This window comes from Hevea brasiliensis, chromosome 16 (assembly GCF_030052815.1).
Source record: "Hevea brasiliensis isolate MT/VB/25A 57/8 chromosome 16, ASM3005281v1, whole genome shotgun sequence".
In the NCBI taxonomy this organism is placed as follows: Eukaryota; Viridiplantae; Streptophyta; class Magnoliopsida; order Malpighiales; family Euphorbiaceae; genus Hevea; species Hevea brasiliensis.
The window spans coordinates 61,040,101-61,058,386 of record NC_079508.1 but is presented as its reverse complement, the minus strand read 5'-3'; the positions used below and the strand labels follow the sequence as shown (position 1 = coordinate 61,058,386).

At 36.4% G+C, this 18,286-nt stretch overlaps 3 protein-coding genes across 6 annotated transcripts; 2 read left to right on the top strand and 1 right to left on the bottom strand.

Moving 5' to 3' along the window:
- The first annotated feature begins 227 nt into the window (after window positions 1-227).
- Window positions 228-8,634, top strand: LOC110637186 (pre-mRNA splicing factor SR-like 1). Of its 3 annotated transcripts, none has more exons than XM_021787168.2 (5): window positions 232-433; window positions 784-1,103; window positions 3,014-3,094; window positions 7,255-7,326; window positions 7,428-8,634. In XM_021787168.2, exons 2-5 carry the CDS (start codon window positions 816-818, stop codon window positions 8,307-8,309), a joined length of 1,323 nt encoding a protein of 440 aa, XP_021642860.1. In that variant the 5' UTR covers window positions 232-433; window positions 784-815; the 3' UTR covers window positions 8,310-8,634. The 3 variants fall into 3 exon arrangements, 2 of the variants coding, with proteins under 2 accessions (XP_021642860.1, XP_021642859.1); XM_021787167.2 differs by having other exon boundaries at window positions 233-437; XR_002491475.2 differs by lacking the exons at window positions 7,255-7,326; window positions 7,428-8,634 and adding an exon at window positions 2,544-2,652 and having other exon boundaries at window positions 228-437; window positions 3,014-3,072.
- Window positions 8,635-11,082: 2,448 nt separating this feature from the next.
- On the bottom strand, window positions 11,083-13,124 carry LOC110637185 (uncharacterized). Its single transcript, XM_021787165.2, has one exon. It carries the CDS (start codon window positions 12,917-12,919, stop codon window positions 11,258-11,260), a length of 1,662 nt encoding a protein of 553 aa, XP_021642857.2. The 5' UTR covers window positions 12,920-13,124; the 3' UTR covers window positions 11,083-11,257.
- Window positions 13,125-13,773: 649 nt separating this feature from the next.
- On the top strand, window positions 13,774-18,076 carry LOC110637167 (protein FAR1-RELATED SEQUENCE 6). Of its 2 annotated transcripts, XM_021787138.2 has the most exons (4): window positions 13,774-14,326; window positions 14,999-15,558; window positions 16,226-16,302; window positions 17,491-17,626. In XM_021787138.2, coding segments are annotated over exons 1-4 (678 nt in total). In that variant the 5' UTR covers window positions 13,774-14,325; the 3' UTR covers window positions 17,531-17,626. The 2 variants fall into 2 exon arrangements, with proteins under 2 accessions (XP_021642830.2, XP_021642829.2); XM_021787137.2 differs by lacking the exon at window positions 16,226-16,302 and having other exon boundaries at window positions 17,491-18,076.
- The last annotated feature ends 210 nt before the right edge of the window (window positions 18,077-18,286 follow it).

Sequence of the window (18,286 nt, the reverse complement as noted above, 5' to 3'; positions counted from 1 at the left end):
ATATTACCTTCAACGGCTAGATCAAACCAGACTATTCCATTTCTAGTTAGTTACGTTTCATCAAATTAAATTGGAATAAAAAAAATTTCCAGATTGATTTTTTTTTGCAAATTTTAAAAACATTGGATATCTGCTGCTCTCCATTGATTTTGGGCCACGTTTTGGGCCTGTCATGCTCCAGTTGGGCCTCTTCCCCCTTTTATTGATAATAAAAATTTCGATTATTTGAAAATAGTACAATAAAATAAAAGGCCAGAAAGGGCGAAATCCCTCTTTTCTAGTTGCTCATTTTCGCATTAGGTTTTTAATTTTGAGCAATTGATTTTCGATTGCCGCTTGATGAAAAAGTGGAAGAACCAAGCCACCAAGGTTCAGACAGATCGTGATTATTTCTTCCGATTTGATTTTGGATTCCTCCCCCCTCTCTCGTTCTGTAGGTATTTCGCTTTCCTTTATTTCGCTTTCCTTTGTAGTCACATTTTAGGGTTTTTTCCCTGTTTTCTTTGTTAGCAGAGACTTGGATTTTGATTCATCAAAGAATTGATTTTGATTTCAATTCTTTTGCTCCTATTTATCTGTATTTTAATATGCAACTCGGTGTTGGATGTGTTTGTTTTGATTTGTGTTTTATGTGTTTTTGAGAAAACGAAACATGTTATCTAACTATGTTTCTTTTTGTTTGTTGTCTGCACAAATTTTGTTAACTCTGATGATTTCTTTATGTGGGAATGGAATTAAATTAGTATGGCATGATAATTACATATTCTGTTTTTGGATTCTAAGAACTTAGGAGTGCACCTATTTGATAGTCAATTATGGAGATACAGACAAGTGGGAAGCCCATTGACTCGCTATTGGAGAAGGTTCTTTGTATGAATATTCTGTCCTCGGACTACTTCAAGGAGCTGTATCGGTTAAAAACGTACCATGAAGTGATAGATGAAATATACAATCAAGTTGACCATGTGGAGCCATGGATGACTGGAAATTGTCGAGGGCCGTCAACTGCTTTCTGTCTTCTGTACAAATTTTTTACCATGAAACTCACCGTCAAACAAATGCACGGTCTATTAAAGCACAAGGATTCTCCTTATATCAGAGCGGTAATTATGTCATGCCCTACTTCTTTTTAGTTGTCACTTGTTAGTGATTAAATTGGATGGAGAATCTATATTGCTTAGATATTTGTTATATATTTTAAATGTTGTTATGTATGAATGTGCATTTATTTTAATATTCCAAATAGTATTGGCGTTTGGAATGTGAACAGTGGCCAGATAAAGTTCCTGTAATTTTCTTAAATTGGCCTCAGCTTTAGTTCATGCCTTTTAATTTTTGAAGTTGTTTACTTCGCACTTTAGTTGTTTGTTTAATACTGCACAATTGTAGATGCTTGTCTTAAGTTTTTATCACCATTTTCCTTGCTTAAAAATTATGACATCAGTGCTGGTAATCTACGCAGATACAAAAAACTTTTCTTGTTCTTTCTCTCTTTATTGCCTCTAATACCAATGAGAATACTAAATGGAAAGCTAACATTATCTTTACAAAGAATCTTTTTTCAAATTTCAGAATGCAGGTGACATTTGCTTGGACTTGTTTCTGGATTTAAACTTAGCATACTAGGTAAATTAATTCATACCAATATATGAGGCTAGTGTTTAGCTAGTGATAATCATGTTTGCAGACCAAAGCTATAGAAGGCATTGTAAAAAATTTGAATATATGTTTTTATATGTTTGTATTTCCCTGTAAACTTTATAATGGAAAATAGTTGTTTACTACATGGTTTGTCTCTGTTATTTGTGATATTTAAGTCCTTTTACCCTTATTAGATGTCTGTGCAGTACTAGGGTTAGTGGATTGCTGATGTACAAGCAGGAAGCCTTTCACACAAGTGATGAATTTCGGATTAACAAAACTTGTCCAAGAGTTAACAGCATTCAAACACTTGTAATGAATTTTTGTGCTGTATGTATACATTATATACATCTGGATTTACGTATTCTTGTTTTTTTTTTTCTCTTCTTTCCCTAATTTTTTGGGCGAGTGAAAGGGAATGATCTAGTGTTGATTATTATCACTAATTTTTTAATTTTATTAAATGTTTCCGTGATTGACAATATATTCCATGTTATTTAAGTCAACAAGCTAATAATTTGACATCTATAATGATGCATACATTCTTGGGATTAATATGATGCTCTTTATTGGTGTTCTGTGTTTTGCTATTGTACATATACTTGACTTCAAGTACATAAATAGAATTGAAACGTTTGATGGGACTTTCCAGTCTCATTTGTTCATTGAACTGCCAATTTATGACATGAGTTATATTCTTATGAATTCACTGCAATTTGAAATGACACTTTCATCATATTTGTTGATTTTGCCGGAGAGTAAACTATTCAAAATTAAAGTGCTTGTTTGCTAACGAGGTAATGGACAAAATATAATCTGATTTTGGTCATTTGAAAATCTTTATTTTGATGATCTAGTACACGTATACACACACATGATAATGCCCTTGTTTTTCATAGCAGATTCTACAAACCCAGGTTGAGGTGTCCTTGTTTCTTTGAGTTGCTAAGACTTTCAAATTCCCACCTACTACTGCCTTTGCTTTCCTGAGCAGATATACGCAAAACCAAGGTTTGAGGTGTCTCATTTTTTTATTCACTCCTAGATTTAAATCTGATATTCTCGTCTCTGGGAATGTGTAAACAACAGAACCAGTATTACATCCCTGATGCATCTCCCAGGTCCTGTCATTGCTATTGTCTCAATTCTTTTGAAGCTAAGGATAGGGATCTTGTATTTTGTTGACATCAAAGTTTTATAGGTTCACTTTACATTACCTGCATGTACTACATTTTTTCTTTTCCCTTTGTCCCTGTTGAGCACTCACTTGTGCTTGATTTGTGCAATTTACTTGTTATTGTAGGGCTTTGTTGCAGCATCTTAATATTAAGCATGTGATGTTTTGGTTTGATGCCCTGAAATTTGATTGCAGATTGGATTTCTCTATTTGAGATATGCTGCTGATCCAAAGACTTTATGGAATTGGTTTGAACCATATATTAAAGATGATGAGGTACTTTCTTATAACCTTGCTCAATCTGCATTTTAGATGTCCTCCATAAGAATTTTTTGTGAAGTCTTCGGGTTGTGTTGGAGTGGCCTTCTGAATTGTAAAACTTCACATTGCAATGCTGAATCAACTATTGCTGACATTTTTGTTTTGGTGTACCAAATTATCTATCACCTAGGCCATCCAAAAAACGAGAGAGGAAATAACTGTTAGGTAACAGCCAAGCACAATCTCTGATTGCAGAGATTCTTCCTGGAAACTTAGAAATGAGATGAGTAATAGAAGAATTAGACTAGATGAGAAAAGAAAGTAGAGATAAGCCCCACAATATGATCTTCTTTGAGATTGCTGTGGAAGCCAACTTTCAACCTCCTTTTATTTTAATGCCTTTAGAAGTTCTGAGCAATTCCAACACAATCCAAAGTCTGAATCCAAATTCATGAGAACGAATGCTGCATTCCTCTTCCTCATTACACACAATACACCTACAACTCAACTCAACTCAACTAAGCCTTTATCCCAAAAATTTGGGGTCGGCTATATGGATTCGCTTTTTCTACTCTGAACGATTTTGGGTTAAATCCTCAGAAATGTTTAATGCTTCTAAGTCATGTTGTACTACTCTCCTCCAAGTTAATTTAGGTCTACCCCTTTTTTTCTTTCTATCCTCTAACCTAATGTGCTCTACTTGTCTAACTGGAGCCTCCGTATGTCTACGCTTCACATGACCAAACCACCTCAATCTCCCTTCTCTCAACTTATCTTCAATTGGCACCACTCCTACCTTTTCTCTAATACTCTCATTACGGACTTTATCTAGTCTAGTATGGCCACTCATCCACCTTAACATTCTCATCTCTGCAACTCTTATCTTAGATGCATACGACTCTTTCAACACTCACTACCATATAACATATAAAATTTTCCTTTTAATTTATTGGGAATCTTACGATCACATACAACTACTTCAACCATCGCTTTAATCCTATGACTAACATCCTCCTCACATCCCCATCTACTTGAAGGAGCCTAGATATTTAAAGTGATTACTTTGGGACACTCCATTCAAACTAACTCCTTCCCTATCACCGTTTGGCCTTCGAACTTGCAATGCATGTATTCTACTTAACTTAAAATCCTTTGACTCTAGAGTACTTCTCCAAAGTTCTAGCTTCCTATTTACTCCTTCTCGTGTCTCATCTATCAGAACAATATCATCCGCAAACATCATGCACCAAGGAATACTCTCTTGTATATGTTTTTCATCTAAAACTAATGTAAAAGGTAAGGGCTAATGGTCGATCCTTGGTGTAATCCAATTGAGATCGGAAAATCACTCGTGTCCAATAGTAGTTGCTCCTTCATACATATCTTTCAATACTTGTATATACCTAATAGATACCCTCTTTTATTCTAACACATTCCATAAGACCTCTCTTGGAACACTATCATAAGCCTTCTCCAAATCAATAAAAACCATGTGTAGATCTTTCTTCACATCTCTATATTTCTCCATCAAGCTTCTAATGAGAAAGATCGCTTCCATAGTTGCATGAAACCAAATTGATTGAGAGAGATAGAAGTATCATGACGTAGTCGATGCTCCACAACTCTCTCCCACAACTTCATAGTATGGCTCATGAGTTTAATTCCCTATAGTTTGAGCAACTCAGATGTCTCCCTTATTTTTAAAAATAGGTACTAAAATACTCTTCCTCCATTCAGCATTTTCTTTGAGTTTAGAATCTTATTAAATAATTTAGTTAACCATGCCACTCCCATATCTCCCAAATACTTCCACACTTCAATTGGTATTTCATCTTTACCCACTTTCATTCTCTTAAGTGCTTCCTTTATTTCTAAAGATCGAATCCTTCTAGTATAATTTACATTTTTTTCTATTGTTCTATAATCTATATTCACGCTATTACCATTTTGACTATTATTGAAGAGATCATTAAAATAATTTCTCCATCTTTCTTTAATGTCCTCATCTTTTACCAACACTTTTCCTTCTTTATCCTTAATGCACCTAACTTGATTGAGATCTTGACATTTCCTTTCTCTACTCCTTGCTAATCTATAAATATCTTTCCCCTTCTTTAGTTCCAAGTTTCTCATATAACTTTTCAAAGGCTGTGCTCTTGCTTGGCTTTTTTGCCTCTTTCTTTGCTATCTTGATATGCCTCATTATTTTCACATTTAGGTTATTTCTTATACCATTCCCTTTTTCTCTTCACTGCCTTTTGTACTTCCTCATTCCACCACCATCTCTCTTTTGAGGGTGGTCCATGTCCTTTAGACTCTCCAAGTACTTTTCTAGCTACTTCTCTAATCTTTGATGCCATCTGTATCCACATATCATTGGCCTCCATATCTAGCTTACATACTAGCTCATTTTGAACTTCACTTGCTTTACTCCTTTGAACTCCCACCACTTTATTCGAGCTACACTATTTCTTCTGACCTTACTTGAATTGTTCATAAACTTGACATCCATGATCACCAACCGATGTTGACTTGTTAAAGTCTCTCCTGGAATGACCTTGCAATCATTGCATAGAGCTCTATTTGTTTTCCTGGTTAAGAGGAAGTCGATTTGGCTTTTATGTTGCCCACTTTTGAAAGTCACTAAATGTGACTTCCTTTTTATAAAGTATGTATTTGCTAATATTATGTCATATGCCATAGCAAAACTCAAGATGCTTTTCCCTTCATCATTTTGGCTACCAAAACCAAAACCTCCATGAACATTCTTATAACCTTGCTTATCACTTCCTACATGTCCATTCAAATCTTCACCGATGAGAACATTCTCTTCATTCGGTATGTTTTGCATTAGATCATCCATATCTTCCCAAAACCTTTATTTACTCTCCTAGTCCTATTTGTGGGGCATAAGCACTAACTATATTTATTGTTTCTCCTTCTAGTACTAGCTTTACTAGTATAATTCTATCTCCTACTCTTTTCTTTCAATGTATGATTATACCGTTCTTCTTTCTCTCCTTTCCACCGGTTTGTACTGAATTACCCACTTCCTTACTTTTCTCTCCTACCCATTTAGTCTCCCGAATGCAAGCAATATTCACCCTTCTCCTTTCCAAGGTATCCACAAGCTCCATCAATTTTCCTGTAAGTGATCCAACATTCCAAGTACCAACTCTGATCCTCCTACTATCCTGCTCCTTCCTAATTGGTCTCCTTCTATGATATCTTCTATTGTTTTCTATATCTATCTTGTGTTCTGTTCCACTATTTGTTCTACTATCTGTCCTATGGACTAACTTCTTTACCCACACCCGTCCATGATGTGGGAATCCTTGCTCACTTAACACCACACGGCATGGTGAATGCCCTACACCCTTGCATATTTATCACTACACCGCGGGCTCGTGTAGCGTCGTTAGTAGAGGACGCCCCAACGTTTATATCATTTGAATCCATATCATAGGATGTGACGAAATTTTTACGCTGGTTGTCACCTACCGCAACCCTCCTCCTTTATCCGGGCTTGGGACCGGCTAAGCGCAAACTACTTAGGCGGAGTTATTACTCACAATACACCTATAGGCCAAAAAGAAAAACCTTCTTATGATATGGTCATTACCAAATACCAAGAAGTGGGAGATGATATGGGATGGATTTATTGTCAAGTACCCTATTATTTTCTTTGTTTTTTATAGCCTTTATCTTCACATAATCCACATACTTAGTATTGCTTCAGGTATTTTATCATTCTTTTCTTTTCTTTCAGATGTGTTCCATCTTAGCCTGTCAGTTTTTCTTAGCCTAAATATAATTTATGGAGTTATAATTTACATATTAAGTTACAAGGAATTATTGTTATTAAAAAATACTTCAATCATGCTTTAACTTCTGTGCCACTTTGGTCAACTATAACAAACCCATCTTTAATTTAGGAAAATTCCCTGTAGTTCTTGTTTCTCTTATATGCAAGCAATTTACTTTACTTTTTAGCTCTATCCAGCTAATGTTATGTGCTTTAAGTATCACTAGTAATAGACATAAAATGCTTATGCTTGTGAATAGCTAATCCTGGCACAAACTTCATGAAACATAAATATGTGTATTTGTATTATTCCCGAATGTCTTTCCATTTTCTTGTTATAATCTGTTCAAATGGTGATATCATATTTCAGGAATTCTCTCCGAGCTCTAATGGACGGAAGAGCACAATGGGTATATATGTGCGCGACTTGCTTCTTGGACAGGTTAGCTGCTATCAACTTCTAATGCTTCATACTACTTTTTTCATATTCTGTTATCCTTATATAGGCAGAAGTATTTATTATCATGTGTTTTGCTCTTACAGTACTACTTCGATACCCTTTTCCCTCGTATTCCTGTTCCTGTAATGCGGCAGATTGTGTCTAATCTTGAGAAGATGAAACTCCCCAGTAAACCTTCTGGTGCAACAGGGGATTCCATCCGCCATGGATCTGATGATACTGCACGTCGACCACCATCTGTGAAGGCTGCACTTTCAGTCTCATTTGGTCAGCGTGCTCCTCATCGCGCATCAACCAGGGACTCATCACCTGTTCGTCGTACGCTACCACCACCCTCTTATGATAGAATTAGTGATGACCCAAGAAGATCTCCCAGTAGTCGTCGTAGCCAGAGTCGTGAATATTCTGATAAAGAGTATTCAGACAGAGACAAAGATCGGGATCGGGATTTGGACCGTGAAAGAGACCGAGAGAGGGAACGTGATCGGGATAGGGATAGGGAACGTGAAAGAGACTGGTACAGGGACCTCGAACGAGAGCAAGAGCGGGGCCGAGACAGAGACCGGGACAGGGAGAGGGACAGAGAGAGAAAATATGATTATGATCAGAGGTCCAGGTATTCTGAGAGAGAAAGCAGAAGGGACTATGAAAGGAGCAGCCGTGATGGAAGTAGGCACTACAGAGAAAGTAGCTCACGTAGAAGCCATAGCCGGAGTAGGAGTCGCAGCCGGAGCAGGAGCAGAAGTCGAAGTGTGCAAATTGGTGTGGCACCATTTGATCGTCATTCCAGTCCATACAAGGATGTAAGCAAGGAGAAGACATCTGCATCTAGCAATTTGGCGAAGCTCAAGGATCTGTATGGTGACTTAGGTGATCAGAAAGGGGATTCTGTTCTGGAAAGAGTACCTCGAAGGGATAATGGTGGTGAAGAGGTCATTAGGCTTGGTGGTTCTACATGGAAATAATTATACAATAGATTATCATGCAATTCACAAGTCAGATGTATCATTGGGGTCTTCAAACAGGCTAACTTATTTGTTCAGGTCAAAAAAAAACAATTACCTTCTTGAGCTTTTTATTCGCTGTAGGCATAGTAACATGTCAATGACGGATGATACTGAAACTGGCAAGTGCAACTTGCCGAGTCAGAGGGATGCGTGTTTTTTAGATGCCCTTTCCAATTCCAACTTTCGGTTTAATTCTTCATGGCAGTAAAATTGTGTTTAGCAACTATTCAAGTGCTTATTGTAGAGAGATTTTAAGCCGTAATTACTATATGGTTATTCTTAATTTTCCTCGAGCAGACCCATGCCTGTAGCTCTGGGAACTGTCTGCATATCCTATATAAATGTAAGCAGGAAGTCACTGCTGGTTGAACTGGCGTGCAAAAGATTTATTTCTACCCTAGGATTTGGTTGTGAATTTTTCACCATATTGAAGCGTTAAAGCATCAATTAATGTTACTAATAAAAATTATTCTCTGGATGTTATACCTCACTCGCCCTCTACGTATGTAAAATTGAATCGCCTTCTTCTTCTTGTTCAGACTTTGTAAATAGAATGTGTAAGAGGTGACTCGTCATTTCTTATTTCCTATTTGGAACAATGAAGTCCAGTTTGCTGGTGAAATCTAGCCACGGGGTGCTGTTATCGTTTAGAGGACCCATCAGGCGATTAGAAGGCCATCTCATCCGTAACATAATGCTTATGCTTCGAAATGTATTTCATTTGCAATTGTAGGAATACCAGTGCAGTTTTTGTTTACGTAAGAAATGTATTTCATTTATAATTGTAGGTATACTAGTGTAGTTTTTGTTTACGTGAGAAACCCGCGTTAAGAGTCATAAAAGATGGCTAAAAGTGACAAATAGAAGTCTAGGTGGATATACTAGGAAGAAGTTATGGAAATACATCTGAAATTACTACTAATCTAAGCTACAAGCAATTTCAGTGTTTGTCATTTAAAAATTGAAGTTTGTGGTAAGCAGCGACTAATCAAATCTCATTCAACACTTTGCTGAGAGCTTCCTTCTTTACCTCCAATTCTACAGCAAACATTTCAGTAAATTTCCACATTTAATGCATGGAACATTTAGAGTAAAACTGACCAGTTAGGGAGATCAGAAATTCAGATAGCTACATGTCTCACTGTTAAAAGTTCACATAATAACATCCTTCTATGATCTTTAAAAAGTATATGTTAATTTTTCGAAACTTAACAGCTTAATTCTCAATATAATTACCATTATATTTAGAACATTACAGGCACTCTATAATCCATTTCACCACTAGTCAAGATGCAACTAACATGTAAAGAGTGCATTATATGCAAGATCATGTACTGTATGCAGGAAAACTTCCATCAGTAAATGGACCTAATATGCAATTTCTGCTGCTTAACTAAATTGAACCACTTCCCCAACTTTCTCCATAAAATTATAAAGATCATTCAAGATGAAACTGGCTCATCAACTATCCACTTCCACAATTTGGCTTCTAAGTTGAACCATGTAACCCAACTTCACATACCATCAAATTTCAAACAAAATACAGAACTGGAGCCTAAACCAACAACTAGAACCATAAGCAATCAGTCATATGCCAGTACCACCTAAATTGATAATAGAATTTCCACCAACCTAAACCCATAAATGATAGAAAAGGGGAAAGGAGAAAGGATACCTGAAATGGTGGGACAGCCCAGCCTTGGTGGAAGAGAGAGGAACATTGTCCCCTGCCTTGCAACAATGATTAAATGGATTCAAACTCACCTTGGCAAAACAGCAACAGGATCAAAATTACAACAAAACACACCATATCCTCGTAATTTGCTCGCTATTACAGTCACAAACAAAGGCCCTGTTCAGCAATATTAGCTGTTTTAATAGCTGTCAACTATTTTACTAGCTGTCAATTGTTAGATATTAGCTATTTGTAGTTAGCTATTTACATAACGATTTAAAATAAGAGTATTTCAAAATAGTTATTGAAGTAGCTGTTAAGTATAAAAATAGTGGTATCATCTTATTGATCCTAGTCAAAACACTCTTTCAAAGTTAGGAAGGGTAACTTTTCATGAACAACATCTTCAACCTCTAAAAGCAAGCTAGTATAAATACTATGCTACTGACAACATAAACAAGAGAGGCATAGTTTTGACTCTAGTCAAAACCCTAAATGCTATCTTAAAAGTTATTGCTGAACAAAGCCAAAGACTCAAGAAAAGGCAAGACAGTAATTATGCTGCATTTGTCTTCCTTGAGGTAAAAGCTCTAAAGTCCGTTAAAGGTGTACTGATGGGAGACATCTTATTATAGTTAAGGTCTTAGGAGGATAGATCTCATTTCTGGCATATATATACACACACATACAACTGCACATACCATGACTATCAAAAATAGTAATCCATCAAGCAATTTTTTTGGACAGTTAAGCTAAAAGTGAGGCACCTTCAAAAGACATTTTTTGCTGTTGAAAACATTTAAGAAAAAAGAAAGAAAACAAATTTGGCTAAAAATTCTGGTCAAGAATTCACATGTTTTTAACAAAGGAACCTAATTTAATGAGCCCAAAATTCACTGGGATCCCTATTATTGAAATCTTCCAAGAATAGCATTCTCATTGGAAGCTAGTTGATGGCATTCACAGGATTATCATCCAAGATAAGATTAAAAAAGCAGATCCTTGTAGCGTTCATAGTGCATATTAATTTCAACCCATTAAAGCACTCCTCGAAAGTAAATTAAAAATGGATCAAACAGTTAGGAGATTACTCAATTAATCGTTTGCATCATCTGTCTTTCACTCAACAAAAGAAATCAAATACCAAAAATATCGTTCAAAGTTGAGACAGGTTACCAACAGAAAAGAGCATGAGATGAATAAAAGCAAGAGAATGGATCACGATAACTCTCTAGGTAGAAACAGTCTTTAACTTCTTCAGGCGTTTAATAGCAGGGGCAATACCAATTATTAGCTTCCGACCCTTCTTCACAGATTTGGCCTTCTGCTTAGCCTTTTTAGCCGCAGGCATCTCCCTAATGGGACCTGGAGGTACCCCTTTCTTAAGGGCACTTCCCCGAGGGGTCACAGATGGTGGTATTCTCAAACTTTGTGGAGGTAAAGGACTGTGAGGCTTCCACACTAAGTTGTTTTTCAGGGAAAACCTTACTTTCTTGGCACTCTTCTCAGTACTCTTTAAAGTAGCACCGCCATCAGCATTTACTTCACTGCTCAATTCTGGATCATCAGATTGCTTCTTATTCGTACTTTTTGCTCTCTTCCTTTTCTTGGAGACGATACCATTTCCAGTGACTTCAGGAAAATCACAGGCACTTCCAACGTTCTTATCCAAGCCCACTTCTGCAGCAACTTTCTCAAACTGCATTTGGAGGTTTGATATCACAGATTTATTAAATGTTATCAAACTCGCATCATGATTGCTTTCCTCATTTGAATTGCCATAATTTGGCATAACCACATTATCATCCTCTTCGGTGTCACAATCGGAACTTAAATTATTCTGCTTCTTAGCCTTTTTTCTACTGCTGCTTGACTCCTTCTTAGCCTTCTTGCATCTTTTCAGACGCTTGCTACCAGACATATTTGCAACATCGGTATTAGAAGCAGCCACTTCCATTCCAGTGGAAAGAGGAACCAAAGTTGGCACCTCATCTTCATCAGTGTCTTCGTTGACCTCAGGTAAAGAAATATCAATCCCTAAAGATGCAAAATCCTTTTCTAACTTTAAAAACTGCTCATGCAAACCGAATAAAACTTTCCTATTCCCCTGAGGGCACTCAACTGCAGAACCCAATTCAAAAAATTTAGCAGAAAATCCGAAAGCCAAGGCTATTGTACCTAACACCAGCACATCATTCCCAGAATCAACATCAACCTTTGATTTCTTGACCTCCAGCAGCCTATTTCCCATTTTCAGTAGCCAATCAAACACATTACTCTTAATCTTAGCCAACAGGATCTTATCCGACACCTTCCCCATAACGGAAACAAAAGGTCCCAGTAGAACATCAAGCACTTGCTTGCTCAGCGGAAGGAGAGGTCTAAGCTCCTCAAGAAACACCGAGGCAATATGATAATTGACACCATTGCCTAGTAAATTATCATCGGCCAAAAAGGTGCTCTCCACCAACACACCCATCAAACGAGTAGAAAGCTCCAAATCCCAAGAATTTTTCTTCAGGAGAAGGAAAAAGAAGAGCATGAATTTACGAATCAATAGATAAAACTTGTCTAACCTGAGACCATCAATACCAGTCCACTCGCGGCGCATAGTGAGCAAAAACACAGAAAAGTACTGAACAGATATAGGGAGATGGAGCTGAGGAAGAATGGAAGAGAGACGATCGATGAGGTGGGCCTGGGCAGGCAGCTTATCGGCATGCCAGACGCAGTAGAAGAGGCCTTTCCAGAGCTTCTTCATGTCGTCTTCGGAGATTTGAGATTGTGATGGAAGCCAGCTCTTCAGGAGGACGCCGAGGGATCTATTACGGGTTTTGTTGTCGCAGGAAGCCAACTGCTTTACCAGTGACAGCCCCGCTTGGGCTCCGTCCATTTTTCTGTTCAGTTAAAGAAATATGGTCGTGAATTGAGCCGGTTAGGGCAATTCAATGACAGTCGGGTCACCGTGGCTGGCAGCTGCTGATCCGTCTGTTTATGATAACAGCTATTGAAATTATGTCTCAAAGCTCTGGTTTTTAGGGTTTTGTAGAACAGTTTGTCAATTTCTTTGCCGCTATTTATAATTATATATAATACCGCAAATAAAGGCAAAATGCACTTAAACCCTTTTGTGTTGCTGACTGTGCAATTGAGTCCTTCTTGTTTACTAATTTATTCAATTTGATTATTTGACATTAAATTTTTTTATTGTTTAATATATATATTTTATTTAATTATCAAAATTTTTCTTATCCCATGATTGTACTCCCCTAAATAAATGAAGCATATATGTAGCACCCTCGTATCATAATGTTGAATTATTTTCTCTAATATAATATTTCTTGAAAAAAAGCCAATATAAATTAGAGAAAAAAAACAGAATAATAGAAAACCGGCTAGGATAACGATTAGCCTAACAAATAAAAAAAAAAAGAATAATAAAGTAAAAATATTATCATTGCTTAAAAAAAATTGATTTTTGATTTTTATAAATAAAAAAAATCTTGTTGAAAGCATTTTACTTCTGTAATCTCTCTATCATAAACAGGTTTAGATCTAAATCAGTCTGAAAAAAATTAATTACTATACTTTTTTTTTAATATTAAAAAAAAATATATATATGTAAATTATAATTGATAATGTTTGAACATGGCGCCACTTCCTGATAATTTAGAACAAATTTCGTTTCCAATTTTCTAATAAAATTACAAAGAAACCCCCCTAAAAAGAAAATGACAATTTAATTATGATCAATCATCCTCCTTCCTCCTCTTCATTTCGAGCAACCGAAAACATTTCATTCCTTTCCCCCCTTTCCTTTCCTTCCCTTCCCTTCCCTTCCCCTTCCATTCTCCCTGTTTCCCCTCACTTCCAAACAAACAAACAAACAAGCCGTAAAAGTCAGAACTTCTTTCCTTTTAATTTCCTGTCTCTCATCTTACCTCTAGATGTCTGAACCCTAACCACCGAATCCTAAACTTATAGTCGACATTTTAGGATAGTCACCTCCATCGCCGACGGCCAACTGCCAGCTACCGACGTTGCGATCATCGCCTACGATTTGGCCGTCTCCTTCACATGAATATCTTCTTCCTTTTTCTTATTCACAATCATCATCTCCCTTCTCTCTATCGTCGCTGGTGACTACCCCCATCACGGCCTGTGATTGCCTAACCTCGTTTCGCATTTTCCCTATTTCCCATCACAGTTGGGAAATCGATAATTTATTTGATTAATTTTCATCTGTTTTAGCCATTAGGTGGTGTGATCGCATCACTCCTATTTCCTCCGTCCGTCAATAGTAAGCTTCCCATCCTTTCCTTCTCCTTCTGTTGTTATAGTTTATTTGTGGTGTTTGTTATTCCCTGGCTACCAGATTAATTGAATTTTTCGGGTTCGGGTCTAATGGCTGTCGGAGAAGAATTGGGTTTTGGGCAACTTTTATTGTTTGATGTGGTGGCTTTTTTTTTTATAGCTTAGAAGTAGTACCATGCTAATTTGAAGAATTTTCTCTTCCAATATTTAATTTTTTCATTCAGTGGAAACACTGAAATTGTATTTCTTAGTTTCAATTTTATCGGAATTAGAATTGGATTGAAGTCCTTAGCTTCAATTCCAAATCCAATACCGTTATCCAATCGAACTTATTTCCCACCCAATTCTACTGCCAATTTTCATTTTTAGAGTTGTTTCTCTCTCACCTTGCTAATAATTCAGGACTAAGATCCTGTTTACGGGAATGAGCCATCATTGTGCTTGTTGGGACAAGGTTGAATATTTGAATTCTTTTTCTCTACTAATAGATTAAAATTTTGGAATTTGCTGATTTTGCAATTATAGGAAATCTAAGGCTGAAAATGTTGTTGTTCCCCATTTTTCTTTTGGTTGTAAGATTACGCCAATAGCGTTGTCTTTTATTTAATTTGATATTGCCATGGGTACGTGTCATTGAAATAACTGCTTATTATTGCAGTGGAATTTGAGGTAAATGGTGATGCCAATGGTGTGGTGGTGGGAACTGTTGAGTTGGAAGATAGCAGAGCAGGTGATGAAAATGAAATTGTTATAAATTCTGCTGAAGAGGATTTTCAACAAGATCAGGATGATAAAGTGGATAAAGAGTCTTTAGGTAAGGATGCAATTCTGGATGGAGTTCCATCTATAGCTATGGTTCCAGCAGATGAGCCCTATGTGGGACAGGAATTTGAATCTGAAGCAGCTGCACATGCATTTTACAATACTTATGCTACACGTGTGGGATTCATCATCCGTGTCAGCAAACTCTCTCGATCAAGGCGTGATGGATCTGCCATTGGTCGGGCACTTGTTTGTAATAAAGAGGGTTACAGAATGCCTGACAAGCGAGAAAAAATTGTAAGACAAAGGGCGGAGACGAGGGTTGGCTGCAGAGCAATGATTTTGGTGAGGAAAGTAAGTTCTGGTAAATGGGTTGTTACAAAGTTTGTTAAGGAGCACACTCATCCTTTAACACCTGGTAAAGGCCGAAGGGATTGCATTTATGATCAGTATCCGGTTAGTTCGTGCTCTCCTGTTATACAGATTTGGTATTGTTGTGTTATTAAATTTTTAAGTATATAATCTTTTGTTTGAACAGCTCATTGAAAGGAAAAAAGCACATGAACTTGAGTTACTTGAAAAAATATGAACTTTACCTACCTGGAAAAAAAAATGTAGATGAACTTTTAAGGCTTGTGAAAACCAAGTTAACAGTTAGCATGATTAGACTATATTTCCCCATAATAATACTTTTTATAGGGATTTCACTAGAATCATTTGGAAATCTCAATGGAACCTGAAGAACGTGTAACACAGCCCTTGGTTGTGCCAATTGCTATTTTTTGCATTCTGTTATTTGTAGGTTAAACACTTAAGTAACATGTCATTTTCTATAATCATCCATTTTTTTTATCACCTGTCTTTACTTCTTAAGTCCTTTTTGGGACAATTATGAATTTAGTTCGGAAAAAAGGATGTTGGCTTAAATTGTATTCCATTTTAACAGTAGCTGTGAAGGCATTTATAATGGTTCAATCATGTGTACCTGTAGTATGCGTGCCAATTTCTGAACTTTATGTTTGATACTACTTCCTCTGCATCCAGTAACTCAAAAACCAGTACAGTGCAGAGTTTAAAAAATCTCATTGTTCTTAACGTTATATTGTTGAGGGCTGATCTGCAGGCATGGTTGATTGCTACAAACACTCGTTATCTAGATATTATGGACCAGGTTCTTGCCAGAAAAAGAAATGCATTAAGGTGGAGTTTTATTAGGTTGTTGAATTTAATATAGTTGTCTGATATTTTGGATTAGGTTCTTTGTAGAAAAAGGAATAATGTAGGCTGGGTTTTATTAAGTTTATTGAATTTATTACAATCATGATGTAAGAACATTGTTGAATGTTATGTAGAATGAGGAGAATTCCCTCATTGGTTTGTGTAGTACGGTTGTTGGATCATCAGAAAAAGGTGATTGTGGACGTTCACTTGTATATTTTGTGTTTTCTTGTATGTGATAAATTTTTATAATTAGAAGTGGTTAACTTTTGTCTTTTTAGTGACACTTCAACTATGTATGTAAGTTATGCAGACAACAAGAAGCTCCATGAAAAGCTCCATGAAAAGCAAGATGAAAGATGAAATAAACTTTTATTTTGGCTTACCTTACAAAACCTTTTATAATCATATTTTAGTTCTGTATTTATTGAACTCAATTAGCTGTGGGTTTAGTATTTATCCTTGGTTTTTGAACCTGTTGATATTTTAGTAATTTCCAGCTTTATTTGAATGGGCTGGGTTGCTATGTTTTGGGTCTTAGATTTTGAGATTTTTTGAGCTTTATTAGAAGTCTAACTTAGAGAAGTATTGTTTTAACCAGAATTCCGATCTCATAAGGATAATAAACTTTTGTTGGTCAATCCCATTTCATGTACAATATAATTTATGTGGCTGTCTTCTAAAACTTTGTCTAATGCTTTCAAGTCTTTATGCCTCCTTTTGTTTCCTGTAATGTGATATCACATGCCTATTTCTTCATCGCAAAAAACCCTACGAAGATAACCATGAACTTGGAGTCACGCATTACATTTTAAGCTCCACTAAATAATGAGTTATCTTTATTTCTCATTGCATAGGTTGAGTTAATATCTTTGTCAATGGTATTGTGGTTTAAGGAAATAGCTATGAAGGTATACATGCTTGTCGCCTCTCACTGACATCCTGGTGAATTTGCTTTAATAGAGTATTTGTTGGGAAGCATTTATTGCTGTCTTTCTTGAGGACTTATGCTCTTCCAGACATCAATTTGCAACTTTTACGTGTAAAAAGTGGCAAATGGGATGCATTAACTTTCATGGAAGTTTAATAGAATTCTCAACACCTGCATTGCATAAATTGATTTTAGTGGTATTACTTTTTCTAAATTGCAACTAAACTTTTGGTGTGCAGAATGAACACGATAAAATCCGTGAACTATCGCAGCAGCTAGCTCTAGAGAAAAAGAGGGCAGCGACGTATAAAAGGCATTTGGAATTGATATTTGAACAGATTGAGGAGCATAATGAGAGTCTGTCAAAGAAGATCCAACGCATAGTGGATAGTGTGAGAGAGATGGAAAACAGAGAGCAGCAGAGTCGTGTATAAATCCAGTAAATTTCGCTCTTTTTTTTTTTGCTAAAATGCAAAATTTAGAATTGGTATACAGAATGCTGTTGGGTAGCAACAGATTCTCATGGGTTAGATGCCACATGCTGACTTTCTCTTTCTTAGATTTCCAGTTAGTTTACACATTGTGAAAATGCGTTGAGTTAGCAGATTCATTTGGGTATTTAGTATAATTATGCTCCAATTTTTGGAGCACATGACGGGTAAGAAAAATAGAGAGTTGATGTATAGTTCTCCAATCCCATGATTGCACGGTTGTGCAAAAAATGTGAAAATGGTCTTACTGAAAAGGGCATCATTGTGTCCCTTGGAAGCTCAACATTGCATTCCATTGCCATTTATGTAGAATTTCATTTCAGGTTCTTGTTTAGTATAGAATAGAAATGTATTTCTTTATTATTATTATTATTATTATTATTGATCTGGGTTACACAGAAGGAGTGTTCTACGTTTTGCTAAAGTTGGAAGATACTAAAGCCGTGAACTATATAAATGAATTTTTTGTTGTTTCATGTTTCTCACACACTTGAAAATCTTATTAGATTAGCGGATGGGAACTCGAACCAAGGCCTTTATTCTC

What these genes read in the sequence shown, in the direction of transcription:
- LOC110637185 (XM_021787165.2), bottom strand. Translation starts at nt 12,919, where the DNA reads ATGGACGGAGCCCAAGCGGGGCTGTCACTGGTAAAGCAGTTGGCTTCC.
- LOC110637186 (XM_021787168.2), top strand. Translation starts at nt 816, where the DNA reads ATGGAGATACAGACAAGTGGGAAGCCCATTGACTCGCTATTGGAGAAG. An exon ending in CATATATTAAAGATGATGAG is followed by an intron (nt 3,095 to 7,254) that starts GTACTTTCTTAT and finishes ATCATATTTCAG; the next exon opens with GAATTCTCTCCGAGCTCTAA. An exon ending in GCGACTTGCTTCTTGGACAG is followed by an intron (nt 7,327 to 7,427) that starts GTTAGCTGCTAT and finishes TTGCTCTTACAG; the next exon opens with TACTACTTCGATACCCTTTT.
- LOC110637167 (XM_021787137.2), top strand. An exon ending in GCATTTATGATCAGTATCCG is followed by an intron (nt 15,559 to 17,490) that starts GTTAGTTCGTGC and finishes TTTGGTGTGCAG; the next exon opens with AATGAACACGATAAAATCCG.